We start from the raw sequence: 15909 nt of genomic DNA on the forward strand, positions 1-15909 counted from the left end.
CGAGATCAAGCGTGGCCGATCATGATATGAGGGGAATGACGGAAAAAGAAAGAGAGACAGATAAATAGAGAAAGAGGGAGAGCGGAAGGGAGAGGGGGAATTGGAGAAACCGGTAATTTACGTTCACCGCGAGCGATTGCCGCAACGTTGAACACCTGTATGTATACAAACTATACGTACCGCGAGCCGATCGCCGAGCTCATTTTTCGATTAGCCTGAATTCGATCGTCGGGATTTTAATCAGGCAACAGCTCATTCGTTTAAGTATCCAAAGAAATGAATATAGTGAGTATCGCGAACGTTTATGACGTTTCCCCAATTACAATAATTACAAGTGAAATTTGTACATAATTGATTAATTTCATTCTGTACCTGAAATTGTTGGTTCTATGTCTTCTTTTTCTTAGGCTATAGTTTAACTTTTGTTATGTCCTCGTTGCGATTGTAAATAAATGTCTAATTATTATCGATTTATATGATTTATATGTATATAAATATATTTATGTATAGCGCTGAGGTACTATCGTGTCTCCTGATAGTCTTTGTTGAGTGTGTTGATGTGTAATATTTGCCATTAGGGTGGCGATCGCCCTTCGTCAAATCTCTCGAATTTCCGTCGAGAATCAGAGTACAGACTAGAGTCGACTTCCGCTTATTTCGAATCGAAACGATTATTTCCGCTCGTACAGTACTCCTCTCACTTTCTCGTTTCTTTTCATATTGATAACACACAATGTGTAAAAATAAAAATGTGTTCTAATTTCATACAAAATAAATAAAAAAATAAGTTTGACTACTTTGAGAGAAGATATAAGATGTAAAAAAATTGTTTGACAAAAAAGACTTTCCTTGAAAGAAAATCTTGTTATTTATCAAATTTTTTAAATAGCGATTGAACAATGAAGAAATTATAAACTCTCTAATTTGTTAAGCAATAATTATTATATTCATCCTGACAATTATATTATACATAATTATCAGCATACATATAATAATTATATATATTACAAAGAGTCGCCGAAATTGATTCTTCCTACAAAATTGTTTGTAACCAATATTTGGAAAATAATTTTGCACAGTTATCCAAGGCACACAAGTCAAGAGAAAATCAAAATGACGTATTTTGACATGAAAATGATTTTTTTTTTGTTACAAAATTTGACTGTTTATTGATTTTAAGTATCAAAATAAAATCATTTTGATGTTTTTGATTTTTTTGTGTTGGCTTTTGTGTGTTCTTTGGGTTTCATCGAGACGTTTTGTACTCGAAAAGGATAGCCACTTACTTTTGTATCTTGTTATAATAGTGTGCGAAATGCGACTTTCTTGCGTTATGTATATAGAATTGTGAACGTAATGTAATCGAAAATAAGGATTGTATTATAAAAATATTACGGAAAATCATTTCGAGACAGAGCGATCGAGAGTAACCCTATAACTCTTCATTAATTATTATTCGTGTATAGATTACTATTTCCATTGAAAATTTTCTGGAGTGCTTGTGATGAAATTTAAATTCGTCATTGTTGGTTAATTTTTCTTTAAATATCGATTGAAAAAATTTTGTAAATTTACAGTAAAATTAATTATACTGCTGTTACATATTAACTTACATTACACATTTGAATTGTTACATACTGACATATATGGAGCGCAAATTAAATTTTTTCAATTAATATTTAAACATTTTTCTCATATTTCTGAAAGAACTCCAGGATACCGTTAGGACCCGATCGCAAAGTTGCCAGCAGTCGACGACCGTCTACAGGGTGATTGAAATGACTCCGTTATCACATATAGTTACATATAACAATATTTTGTAGTAGATTCGGTCAAACGCGATGTCATTTATCAGTACCACCCGGTACGAAGGGTTGGTCGCCAAAGAGGTCTTCTAGTCCCTCGTCGGATAATTCCGAAAGGTTATCCCCCATATGTAACTACTCGTCGATATATTCTGATTTTTATTACCCCACGAAATATTTGTCAAACGGTACGAATCGCGTACCGTCCGCGGCGCAATTACGCGGCGAAAGTTGCGCGTCTTTGTATTTACCTTTGTTGTAATAAAAAGGGACGAATAATGGCCGTTACATAAAAGTGATTGTTGTTAGAAAGCTGGCGGGGTCGTAGTGACCAACGCGTCGGCATTCCTAGCCTGTTTCTTTTCCTATGGTTATTTACGCTCATATCTTTTTCATCCAAGCTCACCCACGCAAATCATTGTTTCCCTTCTCTCCTTTCTGTAGCGACGATGATGATTTTCGCGAAATAAAGAGAATAGATTTGCATATTTTATATAAATGTTAACGTAATTCCTGAGTTCGAATTATGCCGTTTAAATTTTTTCTGACGCTTTTGGTAATGAATAAACATGATTGACGTTTCAATTTTATTAGTAACGTATCTCATAATTGTTTCCAGTCGCTTTCCTTTTCATAGCGTGCCTTTATTTGTGAAAATTCGCTAATTATCCAGTTTTCGCAAGATCAAACAGGTAAAGATTGCGTAATATATTCTCATAAATGAGAGCAGTGTTAGCTATAGTTTCCAGATGAAATGTCAGAAATTCATGAGTCGCGATTGTTGCACATTCTCCCGGGAAAATATTTTCCTTACCCGTTTGCATTTTGCAAGAAAACGGAAACTTGCCGATGGAATAAAAAAAGGAGAGCATTTTTAATAAAGTTTTTATGAACATTCGAGACAAAAAAAATACGTTCTTTTAACTTCGAAACAAAAAATCGAGTTAAAAAAACTAGTTTTACGATAAAAAATTGTCATCAAAATTTAAAAAAATGATACAAAATTTTTATACTCTTAAACCTTTAGAGTAAATCTCTTAAAAATTAAAAATTAAGCCACTTTCTCCAAAATTAGCTTCATTTTCAGTCTTTAGGGTAAAGTTCTACTCCGAAGAATTTAGAAAGTATATACCTATGTTATTTCCGTTATTTAATTTATTTTTATAACTTTAAATATCGAGGCAGAAATATCTGCGTTTTATGTAGTTCTTTTTCGAAACTGGATCTAAGGATCTAGTCGGTTCTTATATTTAAGACCGCCTTAAGTACAGACTTAAAATGTCGTAAACCAATCACAGAGCTGTATTAATATCTTAAAACACGCTTGAAATAAGATTTAAGATTCTTGAAATAAGAACGGAAATAAGAACGGAACTATAAATACCAACCTAAGTGTATTCATGGCCGCTACTTACAAGGAAAGGAACATAAGTTTATCCTCCTACTAGTTTACCCTTCTATGATTTTGATAAGCTTTTAATATTGCTTTATAAGAGGACACTTATTGAGTCTCTTCTCTTATCAGTCATTGTAACAATTTAATTGTTTAGATTGTTTAAAAACTGAATTCTGGAGCAATAATATGGTGTCAAGTATCTAAAAAAATTACATTTCCGAGTAAAAAACTATCAAGGGCGGAGTAAAAGCTAATTTACACTGGATTTATGTTCAAAATTTTTAGTTTTTGGTTATTTTTATCTCTAATATAAAGATATACGCATTCTTCTATCCTTTCCATCAAAGATCGTTTATATTTTCTATTGAAACGGAAGTAACAATTTCCGGTCTGAGTCTGTGAAGAGCGTTTCTTGCAAAGTTTGCCATACTGGCATGTGTATTTAAGATTCACGTTTACATAACGGCGATCGGTACACTTTATTCCAATGTTTATTCATTCGGTTATTTACGTACGAAGTCGCCCGCGCGTTTATATCAACGCCCACTTACTGTACGTGCACGCATATAATTTTCGTTCCGCATGTTCACGTAAAAGTGGTAGCTATCAATTTACGAGGAAAGCCGACGGAGATTTCTGCGGTGATCCACTTGCGATTTTTGCAGGATTAGAATCGTCAGGATTGCGTTGCGGATCAACGATTCGCTTTCAATGAACGCGATGTCTCCACACAATTTCCAAAATAAGAGCAAAGAACTCCGTTCTTCTTCTTTTTTCGACCAATCGATTTCCAATCCCCGGAATAAAAGATATCGGATATATATCTCTTTCGATTCCGCTACACATCGAAGAAGAGACATCGCAGACTTTCACCTGTTATAGCCGAAGTTATTTTTAAATTAAGATATATATGTGAACTCTTTTTTTCTTTCATATAAATGTTTCTCATCAAAATTCATTGAAACTGTCGTTCCAATTATATTATAGGGAAACCTGTTTGAGAGATAAATTTCAAGTTTTTAACTTCCCATAATATATGGCGGAAGAGAAATGTTATAGATATATGTTTTAAATCTTTCTCTGTTCATATCTATGACCAAGAAAAAGTCCGCGGTTTTTAATAAGCCAATATATTATAGAAATCAACAGTCGAGAAAGATGGCGATAGTGTCCAGATATTATCACAGAAAACGACTTATCTAAAGTGAGATCGATGCTGTTCACTTAAAGATGTATTATACATATGTTTTAACAAAATGAAAAAATTATGAAAAAAATTACAGATTTTTCTATACTGTATTTAAAGGTAATATAAAATGTTTGACAGCGATTTAGAACCTGGAACAAAATTATTTCAATAAAAAGTAAACATGTTTTATATGTATCATAAAAAATAACAATGTCCGACACTATTTTTCAACAGGAGTATCGATAGTCATTTCCGATATATTTTTGTACCTGCTGAACACCGTTGGATTTCAAAATTAACTATCATGTAACATTTTAAAGAAAAATGACGTCAAAGAGAGCAAAATTATCGATTTTGTGATTTTTTTATGACAACTTTGCCAGTAATTTTTTCTAAATTTTCTTAACATAAAAGTACTTTAAAATACATTTTGTTTCATTTTGGTAGAATTTTTTGTTTTTAAGATAATAGCAATTTGAAAATAGCTCTTTCCTTATGGAAAAAGACATGATTCTATCTTAATATTGCATTATAAGCAATGAAAAGTAAATGCTTTTGTATTTGATAATATTATAGGAATCGAATCATACTAAATCAAAAAACAATATGAGATTAGCAAAATATAATATGACAGGGAGATTATATAATTTTCCATCATTTCAGATCACATAGATTCGTGTTGTAAAAAGAAGGTCAAATTTTGTCGGACAGCCCCAGTAATCAAGTTGACATTACTTGCCATCATTTTGACAACATAATGACGTCCTTAACGTCATTCTAATGTCAAAATGATGATAAAGGACACCAACTTGTTTTCTGGGATGTAGAGATGTAAACAACGAAAAATCCTAGAATTTTAGGATAAAAAACTCGGGAAATAATGATTTTTTTTCCTTCGACTTTGACAGTTTTTTACTCGGATATTTTTTTAGCATTTAACAATGTCGACGCTGTTGTTCCAGAATTTTTGCACTTATCCATAAGATTTCTGTGTAAAAAATAGTTACAAAAGAGTTAAAATATCAATAATTAATATAGTATAACGCCAGTAGCCATAAATATACTTTACCTTTCACTATTATTTGAATGATATTTTATGCTGTACTTCAATTTTAAAAGTTAAGTTGTTCTATACTGTTACTAATAATACAAATAATACTTTACTAGACTAATTGATACTGTTTTTGTTGTGCACTGTGATTGTAATTATACACATTCTAAATTTAAATTAGTGAGACAATTACAAATACAAATATTGGCAATTCAATAAAATCTCAATAAACTGTTTTATGTGCACTGTTAGAAATGTTCTTAAATTTCATTAACTTTTAATGTACATTGGTGAATGAAGTTTAATTTCTCTGTAACTGAAAGGACTATTAATGCACATGTTAATGAAATTTAAGTTTACAGTAACTGAAAAATTAAGTGTAATGAAATTTAATATACTTTTATAAATGAGAGAGAGAGAGAGAGACATTTAATTAATCGTAATTGAAATAACTATTAATGTACATATTAATGAAATTTAATGTACTTTTACATTTACGAATATTAATAATATTTTAATTAAGCCTAATACTATTAACGCTTAATGTTTAATACGTTTACGTTTCTTACATGTCATTAACGTAAATTACTTTTCAGTTACAGATCTCGTACTTTTCATTAACGTGTAAATTAATTTCTACAATAATGTGTTCATTAATTTCAATACACACGTTCATCACATTTAAGACTACTGTAATTTTGTTTTTATTTACATCATTCATTACATTTAATTTCGTGCATAACCACACGCTTCCTTTACATGTTAATTAAAATTCAATGAGAAATTTCTAACAGTGTGTATAGCATTTATTTTTATATGGAAAGTGTATAAATTTTCCAGTCACTTTTTGCAGAAACTATACACCTGACGCAACTTTAATGTAACGTATTTATTATAATCCATATGTGCAGCACAGTTACGTGAGTTGAAATCTGTACGTAATACATAGGTGCACGCTCAGAAAACACACGCACCTGCGCCACATCGTAATTCGTTTCCAGCATATTGCGTCGCCGTCGCTTATTTGGAGCAGATTTAATGCGCGTCGCAACAATGACGTGTAGCTCATTAATTTCAAAGCGTTTTTTTGAACGCGATCGTACACAAAATTAATTTATCGCATATAGAAAGAGACGATTGCGTATCATGCTTTGTAATTTGACGAGTCTGACTCGATTTACCGCTGACGGCGCGCGGGCTGGCTTGGTGCGCGCAAAGAAACGAAAGGCGAGATCACTATCGACGAGGAAACGAAAGGTTTCGCGAAGGATTGAAAGAATACGTCGGTCGCGAACTCGCGCACATAATGAAAGGTCAACGCGAGTCATCGCAGTTTCAAGTTCGTTAAGAGTAACATCAATGCCGCAGTGCGATTGCCAGGTGAACATTTAAATGTCGGCGATATTCGTGAACAATAATCTGTCGGTTTCGATTCTCTTTGTCTAAGAGATCAATCGCGATGACGATGACGCGGTCAAAGATCATGAATAACATGTCTTTATTAAATACAAGAATTGAGCAGAGCTGGAAGACTTTGTATTTTAACGAACAAAGCGATTATATAAATTATTTTAATAAAATGTAATGAATAATTAAATAATAATTAATTCTATTTAATCAATAGATTAATAATATAAATGTGTTAAAATAAATGTTGCTTGTTTTAATGTATTGGAAAATACATATCTCTTCTTAAAATATGGTCCACGTTGAAACAAAGATTAGTATTTCAAAGATCTAGTTATAATAGAGAATAGAGCATAAAAGAGTATAACAGATTGCGAACATAGCGATTATATAAATTATTTTACATAAAATATAATTATATGATAAATTGAAAGCATAATGATATTAAAATAAAAGTTGCTCGTTTTAACGGACTGGAACATACTTATCTTTTTTAAAAATGTGATCCATATTAAAGTAAAGACTAATATTTCATGGTAGTTATAATAGAACATCTCTCACAGATGACGGTTATAGAGAGGACACTGCAATCTTAAAACGGTTTTGTACGTAACGAGCAGAACGGTCTGCACATTATTACCATGATAAGAAACCGTTTCGGATGCGAGATGTAACATAAGGAGAATCTTATGAGAAAAGATCTATGCGAACAATCAACGTAATTGAGTAACGTTTGATTGGTAAAGGTCAACAATTATTTAAGAAAGAAATTGTCGATCGACGATCATAATAGATCATACATTTCTCGTTGAAGTATTGAGCTTATGCGTGGGTTATTCCGTATGACTTAGCAGTTCATAAGAAACGCGAATAATATTGAGTGGCCTTGATAGTCACTGGTATCGGCCATGATAAACTGTTACAACTTCTTAAGCAGACGCGGAGTGAATATTGCGGCACTCGATCGGGTCGTCAATCGATCGAGTCTATCTAATTGTAAAGATCGTTGCAAAGAAATGCATGGTGATTCGTATTTTAAAACAGGTGCGATTGTTATAATCGAAAGAAATTTCGGCGTTTCTTCAATTAAGTCACAGAAGAGTCTGCATAATTAATTTTAATGTTACTGATCACATTCGACAATTTTAGTAAGATTATTATTGGTGCTTTGTATTCAGAAAAAAAAACACAATGATAGCAACTACACAAGTTTTACACGTAGAATTAATGTACTTAGTTAAAGAAATCATTTTATAATTATTACAATTGTAAAATAATTTATTCAACTATGCACATTTATTTATTTACAATTATATATACATTAATTCTACATATAGAACTTGTACAATATAATCGTTATTTTTGTAGTTACCACACTAAAATGTTCAATTGTACAATGCACAAATACGGTAAATACGGTTTTGTACGTAAAAGCAAAACTACAGTTTTTCAATTTTGTATTCCAAAATTCACTGCCAGCGCTAAAAATCTACAGTTTACGTCATGTATACTATACATTTTCAGTATTGAAACGGCAGTGAATTTTGGAACACAGCCTAAATCTACTTTGCCCGCATTTGTAATTGAAGTCTCTCAACTTGAGTATCCACGACATCTGGTGTGCTGCATTCGACATCTCAAGAATTGTTCGAGAACAAGTTCTAGAAGCACGTCATGCCATCTGTAACTACTATTTCGACATATTTCGCTACCGCTATTATTCTTATCTACTGAACAGTTTTGATTAAATAAATTTCTTTCATTTACATAAAAAGGAGACACAACGTACACTAAAAATATAAATAAATATAATGCACTGTATAAATGCAATAATAATAAAACAAAATAAGCGTAGAACAAATATTATTTCTTCAATACAAATAAACACACATTGAAGTTGCAGATATTAAGCACCAAGCAATTACTACGTTTACACGGTACGCTTTACGCCGGAGTTATAACATCGATGTTATGAAACTGGCCAATCACAGTCATTCCATTCTTTAGAGGAATAGGTATGATTGGCCAGTTTCATAACATCGATGTTATAATTTCGGCGTAAAGCGTGCCGTGTAACAGAGGTCAATGTCATCAGTCTTACAGGAAATGTAAATATACATATTTAAAAAACCGTGTCCATGCTCTGTTATTGACCGCGACATGACGTCACAACTCCATTGAACGCTCCTGCACGCACTGTCAATGTGTTTATAGACGAGTAGCAATCACGGAGACCATTCAAAAAGCCTGCAGCTCCAATAATACATTAAAGCCACAATAACCTGTCTATTATAAAAGAGACCAATTCTATTCATCATGAGGATTATTTATATAACAATAATCAAAAACTACGAATATCGTTACGATTAGATACAGAGAGAAAATGATAAAAACGATGGATAACATGGAATGATAATGGAGTTAGGTATTCGAACCGACATATGTTCAAATGGTGGAGGCGCTCAGGTTAACTCTGTCGGCGACAGAGAGCCCTTTCAGTACGCTACGAGACATCTCTCGGTGCAGTTCACGCGATTGTAGGCGTCATCGAGGAGTTACACAATTTTAGCCGCTATTTTCGCCAATTTGTGATTAGTGAGCAAAAAAAAATGGACGAGAAGAATCTTCTGCTAGCGAAGGCGATCACGGATATGGAACTGAGCGAGAATACAACAGAAAAGACCGCTGTCTCTAAGATGCACGACAAACAGCAAACCTTCAGGTAAGATCACCCTTGACCTCTGTTGGATACTACTCGAATTTCAATCGAGTATGTATTTTAAGTGATTTGTATTTATGTAAATTTAAGTATAATTATTTTTGCAAATGTAATTCGTTTTCAAGAAGGTTATTCATTGATTAATAGCTTGCAGAATTTTAAAAAAGTATTGACAGCACTGATATAAATCTATGTTAATCAATGATCTTTTGAATCGTGAATAATTCATGCGACGCGTGTGCGGTTTTCTACAACGCCACAAGCTTCCGTTTATTTGAAATCTGAGGAAGTACATCGTGCAAAATCTTAAATTTCTATGTCAGTTAATTATGGAATACTCAGAGTGAGGTAGACTAATATCATAAATGAGACGTAAAAATGATAGCTCTATTTAGATTAAAAGTCAAGGATGCGTATCCGATTCTTGCTCAACGTGCATTAAGTTAGTTGCTGATGATAATCGATATAATAAGTTTTTGTAAATGAGTTAATGAAACTCATTTTGTTAGTAAAACAATTAATCCGAGTTCAATATCTAAATATCTGCTATATTATTACAATATTTTTTTTAAATATCCCTATATAGACACGATATTTTACACATCTTCGATTATATTTTATTGTAGCTAAATATTTTATTTACAATTGGGTATACACAACAATATCTCACGAGCATTCGATACGCTCGAAAAAATATATAAAAGGAGATTCGTGTCAAGGCTATAAACGGACCTTCCCACACAGTTTAACAATACGTTTCTCTTTTGAAGCTATTCATGCTGATTAGTCTTTTTATTTGACGTAAACAATAGAAATACACAATAAGATATTTTGGTGAAAATTTTTCTTAGAATTTCTTAAAATTCTTTATATTATTTTCAGAATTTAATTTACAAATTTTCAAAAATTCTGTATAATTTTATTACTTTTTAGAAAAATTTTCAGACTTTTTTATAAGAATTGGAACACTTTTTAGAAATACTGAAAAAGTTTAATTTTTTTTTTTAAATTCTTCATATATGTGAATTCTGAAATATTTTAAGATGTCTAAAATCTCTCATTCTATAATTTTCAAAGAAAATTTATAATCTAAAAAAAAAGGGAGATTACTTTAGGGAGATATTCAAAGTGCCTTTTTAAAAATATAAAATATAACAAAATATTTTTTTTAATATTAAAAAATATATTATGAATTTTTTCACTAATGTATCTAACCAGATGAAACTTCGATTTTTTTGCTAGTCTCGTATAATATTGTATTTTATTAGCATATTATATTGCAAAACATAAATGTTGCAACTATTTATATTACTATCGGCAAATTTTAACAGTACATTTTTTTCTTGAAGCAACGTGCAGTCCGAGTTAACAGTCGATCACGCTGAGATGGTGGAACCGCGAAGGTAATACAGTTTTATACAGTGTGTTCAATGTGAATCGTAGCTAGCGCCAACTGTCACAACCCGCATGAACATTTTCCTTTCTCTGTTGAACATTGTTGTTTCGTTGGTACAGTCGTGTCCTCGTAGAGCTATGTCGTCTCCTGTAATGTTATTTAATCACGTGAACAATTTGGCACGCAAAGCGAATTCAAAGCACCTCATTTTATTATAATTCAGGATCATTTACTATTATGTACATAAGTTGTACAGTAACCTATCATTATTTAGAAGCAGGTAACAATAATTGAGGACTAAAACTAACAATCAATTTCTTGAAGTCTCATTTCTTCTCCTATATAATTGTGAAGAAGTGGCAAGATATGCCATTCCTTTTAGAATTTTCGATAGCCTAGTTTTATTTCCACAGATGTTTTTCACCTGTTCATTATACACACGCTCTTTACATGTACGACCTCCTTATATCGAGCTATTGGATATAAATACTCTTTGAAAGCTTATTGTATGCTCTATGAGAATTTGCACGTTGATGCACAATTTATCATGCTATACAACTACATATGTATTTGTCTTAATGTAGCACGAGAATGTTTTATGTCGCTCTTCGCACTTCGCACTTCGTTTATTTTCAATCAAATAAAGATTCTTCTGCTCGTTTAATCATCTGTAGTACGTAACAACTCAATAAAAATAAATTTATCTAGTAAAAAGTAAAAATCTGTTTTACGGATAAGTAAAAACAATGCTAAATTTATTATTTATTCTTTGAAAATAATAATAATTATCACGATCTTGACCTTATTATTAGTGTCAATCAATTAATTGCTTCGCGAAACTTCATTGCGGCTGCATCGAGAGTTGATTATCACACAAACGATTTTACCAAAAAAAAAAACATCTATAATTTTTAACTAAATACAGATCTGACAATCATTTTGTTCATTAAAATAACTTTGATCGTTAAAATAATTTTGTAGAAAATTGAACATAATAAAGCAATGCTGTAAAAAGTTTTAATATTCTATTTTGAGCGTCTACAACTTTGAGCAACTAGTTTGAGCGTCCTACATAATTATTTTAATAGTTTAACCAAACCATGTTCAGATCTAATTAAATTTAGATATTTTAGTAAAACCATTCTTCTTTTTCTGTATTTTATTTTTTATTGCAAAAGTTAAATACATAGCAATTTGTAGATTATTACTTTATGATTTTACTTATTATAAAAAGTCAAGTACGTAACATAATTATGGAGACATAATTATCGTTCTGAAAAACATGAATCTATATATTCAGTCGTGGCATTTGAAACTACATACAGGCTTCAAAGTTCCGAACGTATCTCATTGTCTTCACAGCGGCAGCGTATGCCAATATTGTATCTATTGACGCGTGGCATGTGCTGATACACGACCGGAATTAAAATATCTCATCGTTTTGTTAATATAACATTACTTCTCTTAAATATCTCGATGATAATGGTTGCATTGTCTTGCAAATACGTACATCCAATTAATTACATCATTTCTATCTCAAACTCCCCCCATTTATTCTCGACTTCTACTAGAAACTAACACGTAAGACCGAATGTTATCTAGGCATCAGCTGTTCTTTTAATGAATTCCTGAGATTAATGTCGGTATCTCAGACCAATCACGTCATGCCTGACACAAGTATTACCGCGCGATCGGTTTATTCTCTTCGGTAAGACTGGGTTATCACTGAGGTTCCCCTTATCGTGAGAATTTTTCTTTACTTCTTTGATGCACCGTGCATTGAGGAATGGAAACGTTGGAAATTCATCTTCAGTACAGTGATGCCAATTATATAGTAATGCTACGTAGTAGAAGTATCTTTTTCCAAGTGGTGATGCGTACGAGAAAATCTCTTATCCGTTCTACTATCAGGTATCGTAAACGCTCCCCTTTTATAAAAATGTTCTTATTATACGAATTAATTATTATAATTCATACATTGTCTCACGTGCCTATTATCGTATCGCACGTTTACTTCCAGTATAAACGTAATTTTATTTAAACATTACGTTTATAACAAACAAACAGAAATTACCATTAAATATTCGTTCAATAAATATACTAGAATATATATCTTGGTTATATGTACATATATATATATATATATATATATCTTGGTCCGTATTTACTCCACACTTTTATTAATAAATGCGCACATATATTTTTTTTTAGAAATTTTATAGTACTTACGTGTTATGCTAAACATTTATCGATAAAAATGAGACGTGAATACAGATCCTTTCTAAAATTTTTTTTTAATTCAAATATATCTTTTTCTTTATTTGCTTTTCAGAAAAATATGATGAAATAATTTTTGGATAATTTTGACATAGTATTCGATTACACAATGATTTTACAATGCTTACCTCATTTGGAGATTGTAAAGATTTATAATACATAATTTTGATGATATCTTTTGATATTTTTTTTTTGTATAATCTTACAGTTTATTATGTTATAAAAAATCTTTGACAGATAGATATAAAATGAGAAATTGCTAACTTTACTGAATAAATAAATCATCAATAATTAATATGAATAGGTTATTATTATTATACAAAATAATTATTGAGATAAGAGACAGCTTTTTCTAGATTAATTTCATCAAAAAAATTCCACGTTCAAATTGATAATAACTTAATGTGTCATGCACCATTATCAGTACTGTCAATATATTATAGTACAATCAATATACGAGATATTAAAAACAGAGATTAATAGAAAAATAGTTTTTTACATCGACTCTTCTTAATTTCATTTACATAAAATTATAAAAAAAAAGTAAATTTGCACTGCCCGGGAATCGAACCCGGGTCGCAAGAATGGGAATCTTGCATGATGCCACTACACCAGCAGTGCTCTCCGAATTGCCGGGTATTCTTCAAAGGATATATGGCAGTTATACTGAATATTTTTATAAACTTATTAGATCATATTTTATCTAATTGAACTTATTATTATAACTGCTAACATATCTGTTATATTGAAATAATGCACAACTTTTAAATTTTTAACATTTTATTGTAGTGTTTGACAGATAAGACAACTGTGAATATATATATATATATATAATGCATAACGATGTATTTAAGATGTAATTACGATAGAATCATACAGTGTGGCTACTAACTTATCCGGATCTATCCATATTTATGGGAATGTTTTAATTAAAATTACAATAAAAAATTTTTCAAAAAATAAATGTTTTGTGCGATGGCCGGGAATCGAACCCGGATCAACTGCTTGGAAGGCAACTATGCTAACCATTACACCACCATCGCACCTGATATGTTACATATCTGTAGCGAACAAGAGTATTCATTTTGACACAATTACAAATTATAGTATTATTTGTCAAAAATTACCTTTAATATTTGAAAAGAAATTTTTTATCTTAAAGATAAAGATAAAACTTAAAGATGAAACAGAAAAAATAGATTTCTCTATAAGAATATTTCCCTATAGAAAGTATAATACAATTAGTAATCTTTAAAAACATGGTAGAAGAATGAAAATATATAAAACATCGAATGTAACATTTCTCTGTCGCATAAGAAATTTTTTAAAAATGTGTATTTTGAAATGATTGTTAAAATATAAATAAGCAATTAGCATCTAACTTTCTTTCAATAAACACCAACTAACGATAATATCACATACACATACAATATTATGATTTCTCACTTAATAACATAAACGTAATATAATTTTTAACAATATTTTGTATATAATAGTTTATATATTGTTGAGTAGGAAATTATAACATTAATGTAATGTTAAAATATTAGTTGGTATTTATTGAGTTGAAGACTGTTATCAGCATTAAGAAGTCGTTGAATTGATTCGTCGAAATACGTATAGAAGAATTGAACATATTTAAAGTGACGACCGATTTGAGGAACACTTTATATGTCTAATTTTTATAAATCATTTTAATAGCCATATATTAGGTGTTAAACTTAATTCCTGCCGTTTTTTGTCTCCAAAATTGATTTGTTTCGAAGGGAAATACCTTAATCAAAGTATTATTAATAAAGTATTATTAATTAGTAATAAAGTAGAAAATGGAGGAAATTACTTTGATTAAGGTATTCATTCATCTTCCCTTCGAAGCAAATCAATTGGAGACAAAAAACGGCAGGAATTAAATTTAACACCTAATAATTGCAATGACTTTTGTTACTGTAGATTTGAACATTGAAAATATTTGAAGAAAAATTTATTAAATACAGTTCTCGGTTGTCTATTGAGGTAAACGATCGCATCCGATATTTTAGAGACTTTTTCTCCAAAGAGTTTTCGTTTGGATTACTAGAAGCTGAATTATTACAAGCAAAAGTAAGGACAGTTAGCTACTATACGTCATCACACGATATAAAAACTCGCCATGGTTACAGGATATTTAAATATTATACATTATTCAATATTGTCATGCTTCAAAAGGAATATAGCTGAACATGCTGAGAAAATACGATATACGACATAATAAAAACAAGCCGAGACGAATGAAACTATGTATTTTCAGTATTAGAAAGAAAATAAAATAAATAGAAATGAGACATCATTGTGGTGAAAACAGTGCTTTAGCAGTACAATATCTCCTACACATCGAATTCACCTTGCTTATCTAGGCCGTTATTGCTTTCATCGATTGGAAACAACAAAACATAAAGATTTCCTTGGTCAACAGCGAAATATTATTACAATTGCCGAAAGGGGAACTTATTTCGTCAAAAATGAGTATAGTTTTTCTTTTTCATCAAAACTTATTAATTAAATAGAGGAAAGTCACCGATACTGACATAGGTCTCCTAAAGTGACACCTCCTTATTTTTCGGAAACTAACTATTGCATTTTATTAATACTAATAAAATCATGATCTGTTTAGCTAATTAAAAAAGTACAAA

The 15909-nt window shown here is 30.8% G+C and overlaps 1 protein-coding gene and 2 non-coding genes across 6 annotated transcripts in view; 1 reads left to right on the top strand and 2 right to left on the bottom strand.

Moving 5' to 3' along the window:
* Window positions 1–9313: 9313 nt before the first annotated feature.
* Window positions 9314–15909, top strand: part of LOC108765585 (NAD kinase) — a 34515-nt gene continuing 27919 nt past the window's right edge. Inside the window, exons 1-2 of one of the 4 annotated variants that reach the window (XM_018514364.1) lie at window positions 9314–9570; window positions 10917–10970. In XM_018514364.1, the coding sequence (XP_018369866.1) occupies window positions 9458–9570; window positions 10917–10970 (167 nt within the window). In that variant the 5' untranslated portion in view covers window positions 9314–9457. Of the gene's footprint in view, window positions 9571–10916; window positions 10971–12743; window positions 12875–15909 lie in introns of those variants that run through there. The other 3 variants (XM_018514369.1, XM_018514365.1, XM_018514368.1) reach the window with 3 other exon arrangements.
* On the bottom strand, window positions 13791–13861 carry TRNAG-CCC (transfer RNA glycine (anticodon CCC)). Its single transcript has one exon. It is a non-coding gene; the product is annotated as a tRNA-Gly (tRNA).
* TRNAG-UCC (transfer RNA glycine (anticodon UCC)) lies at window positions 14212–14283 on the bottom strand. Its single transcript has one exon. It is a non-coding gene; the product is annotated as a tRNA-Gly (tRNA).

The sequence above is a fragment of the Trachymyrmex cornetzi genome, unplaced genomic scaffold (genome assembly GCF_001594075.2).
Source record: "Trachymyrmex cornetzi isolate Tcor2-1 unplaced genomic scaffold, Tcor1.1 scaffold5, whole genome shotgun sequence".
In the NCBI taxonomy this organism is placed as follows: domain Eukaryota; kingdom Metazoa; phylum Arthropoda; class Insecta; order Hymenoptera; family Formicidae; genus Trachymyrmex; species Trachymyrmex cornetzi.